This window comes from Malurus melanocephalus, unplaced genomic scaffold (assembly GCF_030028575.1).
Source record: "Malurus melanocephalus ecotype Western Australia unplaced genomic scaffold, MMel_1.1 scaffold_2165, whole genome shotgun sequence".
In the NCBI taxonomy this organism is placed as follows: Eukaryota; Metazoa; Chordata; class Aves; order Passeriformes; family Maluridae; genus Malurus; species Malurus melanocephalus.
Genome location: NW_026625397.1, coordinates 171 through 4,806, shown reverse-complemented (window position 1 = coordinate 4,806; position 4,636 = coordinate 171). Strand labels below are relative to the sequence as shown.

General features: G+C 56.5%; 1 protein-coding gene across 1 annotated transcript in view; it reads left to right on the top strand.

Annotated features, from left to right (window-relative positions):
* The window catches only part of LOC130587628 (S-adenosylhomocysteine hydrolase-like protein 1), a gene marked incomplete at its 3' end in the record, with an annotated part of 8,474 nt that extends 4,053 nt beyond the window's left edge, over nt 1-4,421 (top strand). Inside the window, exons 3-5 of the mRNA XM_057388604.1 lie at nt 56-154; nt 3,376-3,444; nt 4,343-4,421. Coding sequence (XP_057244587.1) covers nt 56-154; nt 3,376-3,444; nt 4,343-4,421 — 247 coding nt within the window. The remainder of the gene's footprint in view (nt 1-55; nt 155-3,375; nt 3,445-4,342) is intronic.
* Nucleotides 4,422-4,636: the final 215 nt, after the last annotated feature.

The window sequence follows — 4,636 nt, the reverse complement described above, 5'->3', positions numbered from 1 at the left end:
GTTCCCATTCCCATTCCCGATCCCATTCCCGTTCCCATTCCCGTTCCCATTCCAGGCCAGTCTGCGCACTCCGGAGCTGACGTGGGAGCGGGTTCGCTCTCAGGTCGATCACGTCATCTGGCCGGACGGGAAGAGGATCGTGCTGCTGGCCGAGGTGAGGGCACGGGGTGGAATTGGGATTTCCTGGGAATTCTGGGATCACCCAACCACTGAGGCTGGGAAAGGTCTGAGATCAGCGAGTCCAACTGTCCCCAGCAGTGCCAGGGGTGTCCCTGTCCCTGTCCCCAAGTGCCACATCCGCAGGGATTGAAATCCCAAAAGGGATGGGGACTGCACCCCTGCCATCCTTTCCATGGAGAAATATCCCCTAAAATCCACCCTAAACCTGCCCAGCCTGAGCTGTTCCCTGTCCTTGTCCTCGAGTGTCACATCAACAGGGATTTAGGATCCCTCCTGGAATGGGGGCTCCAATCCTGCCACCCTGTCCATGGAGAAATATACCCTAAAATCCATCCTAAACCTTCCCAGCCCAGCCTGGGCCATTCCCTGTCCCCGAGTGCCACATCCACAGGGCTGTAAAATCCCAAAAGGGATGGGGACTCCACCCCTGCCATCCTGTCCACAGAGAAATATTCCCTAAAATCCACCCTAAACCTGCCCAGCCTAAGTTGTTTCCTGTCCCTGTCCCCAAGTGCCACACCCACAGGGATTTGGGATCCCTCCTGCAATGGGGACAGCTCTTTCCATGGAGAAATATTCCCTAAAATCCACCCTAAACCTGCCCAGCCCGAGCTGTTCCCTGTCCCCAAGTGCCACATCCGCAGGGACTGAAATCCCAAAAGGGATGGGGACTCCACCCCTGCCACCTTTTCCATGGAGAAATATTCCCTAAAATCCATCCTAAACCTGCCCAGCCCGAGCTGTTCCCTGTCCCCAAGTGCCACACCCACAGGGATTGAAATCCCAAAAGGGATGGGGACTCCGCCCCTGCCACCCTGTCCATGGAGAAATATTCCCTAAAATCCACTCTAAACCTCCCCCAGCCCAGCCTGAGGCCGTTCCCTGTCCCTGTCCCCGAGTGCCACACCCACAGGGATTTGGGATCCCTCCTGGAAAGGGGACAGCTCTTTCCATGGAGAAATATCCCCTAAAATCCACCCTAAACCTGCCCAGCCTGAGCTGTTNACAGGGATTTGGGATCCCTCCTGGAAAGGGGACAGCTCTTTCCATGGAGAAATATCCCCTAAAATCCACCCTAAACCTGCCCAGCCTGAGCTGTTCCCTGTCCTTGTCCTTGAGTGTCACATCAACAGGGATTTGGGATCCCTCCTGCAATGGGGACAGCTCTTTCCATGGAGAAATATCCCCTAAAATCCATCCTAAACCTGAGCCATTCCCTGTCCCCGAGTGCCACATTCACAGGGACTGAAATCCCAAAAGGGATGGGGGCTCCACCCCTGCCACCCTGTCCATGGAGAAATATCCCCTAAAATCCATCCTAAACCTGCCCAGCCCAGCCTAAGTCATTCCCTGTCCCCGAGTGCCACATCGACAGGGATTAAATCCCAAAAGGAATGAGGACTGCACCCGTGCCATCCTTTCCATGGAAAAATATCCCCTAAAATCCATCCTAAACTTGCCCAGCCCAGTCTAAATCGTTCCCTGTCCCCGAGTGCCACATCCACAGGGATTGAAATCCCAAAAGGGATGGGGACTCCGTCCCTGCCACCCTTTCCATGGAGAAATATCCCCTAAAATCGACCCTAAACCTGCCCAGCCTAAGAGGTTCCCTGTCCCTGTCCTCGAGTGCCACATTCACAGGGATTTAGGATCCCTCCTGAAATGGGGACTCTACCCGTGTCACCCTTTCCATGGAGAAATACTCGCTAAAATCCATCCTAAACCTGCTCAGCCTAAGAGATTCCCTGTCCTTGTCCTCGAGTGTCACACCCACAGGAACTGAAATCCCAAAAGGGGTGGGGACTTCAACCCCTGCCACCCTTTCCATGGAAAAATATCCCCTAAAATCCATCCTAAACTTGCCCAGCCCAGCCTAAATCGTTCCCTGTCCCCAAGTGCCACATCCGCAGGGATTGAAATCCCAAAAGGGATGAGGACTCCACCCCTGCCATCCTTTTCCATGGAGAAATATCCCCTAAAACCCATCCTAAACCTCCCCCAGCCCAACCTGAGGCCGTTCCCTGTCCCTGTCCCCGAGTGCCACATCCACAGGGCTTTGGGATCCCTCCTGGAAAGGGGACAGCTCTTTCCATGGAGAAATATCCCCTAAAATCCACCCTAAACCTGCCCAGCCCGAGCTGTTCCCTGTCCCCAAGTGCCACATTCACAGGGATTGAAATCCCAAAAGGGATGGGGACTCCACCCCTGCCACCTTTTCCATGGAGAAATATCCCCTAAAATCCATCCTAAACCTTCCCCTGTCCCTGAGTGCCACATCGACAGGGCTGTAAAATCCCAAAAGGGATGGGGACTCCACCACTGCCACCCTTTCCATGGAGAAATATCCCCTAAAATTCATCCTAAACCTGCCCAGCCCAGCCTGAGCCGTTCCCTGTCCCCAAGTGCCACATCTGCAGGGATTGAAATCCCAAAAGGGATGGGGACTCCACCCCTGCCACCCTTTCCATGGAGAAATATCCCCTAAAATCCATCCTAAACCTGCCCAGCCCAGCCTGAGCCGTTCCCTGTCCCCGAGTGCCACACCCACAGGGATTTGGGATCCCTTCTGCAATGGGGACAGCTCTTTCCATGGAAAAATATCCCCTAAAATCCACCCTAAACCTCCCCCAGCCCAGCCTGAGCCGTTCCCTGTCCCCAAGTCCAACACCCACAGGGACTGAAATCCCAAAAGGAATGGGGACTCCACCCCTGCCACCCTTTCCATGGAGAAATATCCCTAAAATCCATCCTAAACCTCCCCCAGCCCAACCTGAGGCTGTTCCCTGTCCCTGTCCCCGAGTGCCACATCCACAGGGATTTGGGATCCGTCCTGCAATGGGGACAGCCCTTACAATGGAGAAATATCCCCTAAAATCCATCCTAAACCTGCCCAGCCTGAGCCATTTCTTGTCCCTGTCCCCGTTCCCTGGGATGAGACCCCAAATCCCCCTGGCTGTCCCCTCCTGTCCCGGAGTTGTTCAGACCCACAAGGTCCCCCCGGGATTTTTGGGGTCGGGGATAGTTCCCGTTTTCCGTCCATCCCGCCCCAGGGTCTCTCCCCCAGGGGGATTTTCCCTTCCCAAAGGAAAATGTGATTTGGGGTTTTGGGTTTGGGGTTTGAGGTTTGCGGTTTCAGGTTTCGGATTTGGGGTTTGGGGTTCGGGGCCGTGTCCACAAGTGGTTTTTGCCCCCCAGGGCCGCCTGCTGAACCTGAGCTGCTCCACCGTCCCCACCTTCGTCCTGTCCATCACGGCCACCACGCAGGTCAGGGGCTTTGGGGTCAGGAGAGGGGTTTGGGATGGGTCAGGAACAGGGTTTGGGGTCAAGGAGCAGGATTTGGGGTGTGTCAGGAGCGGGGTTTGGGGTTAGGATTGGGGTTTAGGGTGGGTCAGGAGCAGGATTTGGGGTCAGGATCAGGGTTTAGGGTGGGCCCAGAGCAGGCTTTGGGGTGGGCCTGGAGTGGGGTTTAGGGTGGGCCCAGAGTGGGGTTTAGGGTCAGGATCGGGGTTTAGGGTGGCCCCGGAGAGGGGTTTAGGGTCAAGATCGCGGTTTAGGGTCAGTCAGGAGCAGGGTTTAGGGTGGGCCTGGAGCAGGGTTTTGGGTAAGGAGCAGGTTTTGGGGTCAGGAGCAGGGTGTAGGGTGGGTCAGGAGTGGGGTTTGGGGTCAGGAGCGGGGTTTGGGGTGGGCCCGGAGCAGGATTTGGGGTCAGTCAGGATCAGGGTTTAGGGTCAGGAGCAGGGTTTAGAGTCGATCAGGATCAGGGTTTAGGATGGGTCAGGATCAGGGTTTAGGGTCAGGAGCAGGGTTTAGGGTCGATCAGGATCAGGGTTTAGGGTGGGTCAGGATCAGGGTTTGGGGTCAGGAGCAGGGTTTGGGGTCAGGAGCAGGGTTTGGGGTCAGGATCAGGGTTTAGGGTCAGGATCAGGGTTTAGGGTCGATCAGGATCAGGGTTTATGATGGGTCCGGATCAGGGTTTAGGGTCAGGAGCAGGGTTTAGGGTCGATCAGGATCAGGGTTTAGGATGGGTCAGGATCAGGGTTTAGGGTCAGGATCAAGGTTTAGGATGGGTCGGGATCAGGGTTTAGGGTCAGGATCAGGGTTTAGGGTCAGGATCAGGGTTTAGGGTCAGGATCAGGGTGTGCTGACCCCGCTGTCCCCGCAGGCCCTGGCGCTGATCGAGCTCTACAACGCTCCTGAGGGGCGCTACAAGCAGGACGTGTACCTGCTGCCCAAAAAAATGGGTACGGACACTGTCACCGGGGAGGGGACATGGGGAGGGGACACTGACAGGGGACACGGGGAGGGGACACTGACAGCAGGGAGGGGATACGGGGACAGGGGACACTGTGACAGCCGGGAGGGGACACGGGGAGGGGACACGGGGACAGGGGGGAGGGGACACAGGAGGGGACATGGGGAGAGGACAGTCACAGTGGGGAGGGGACACAGGGAGGGG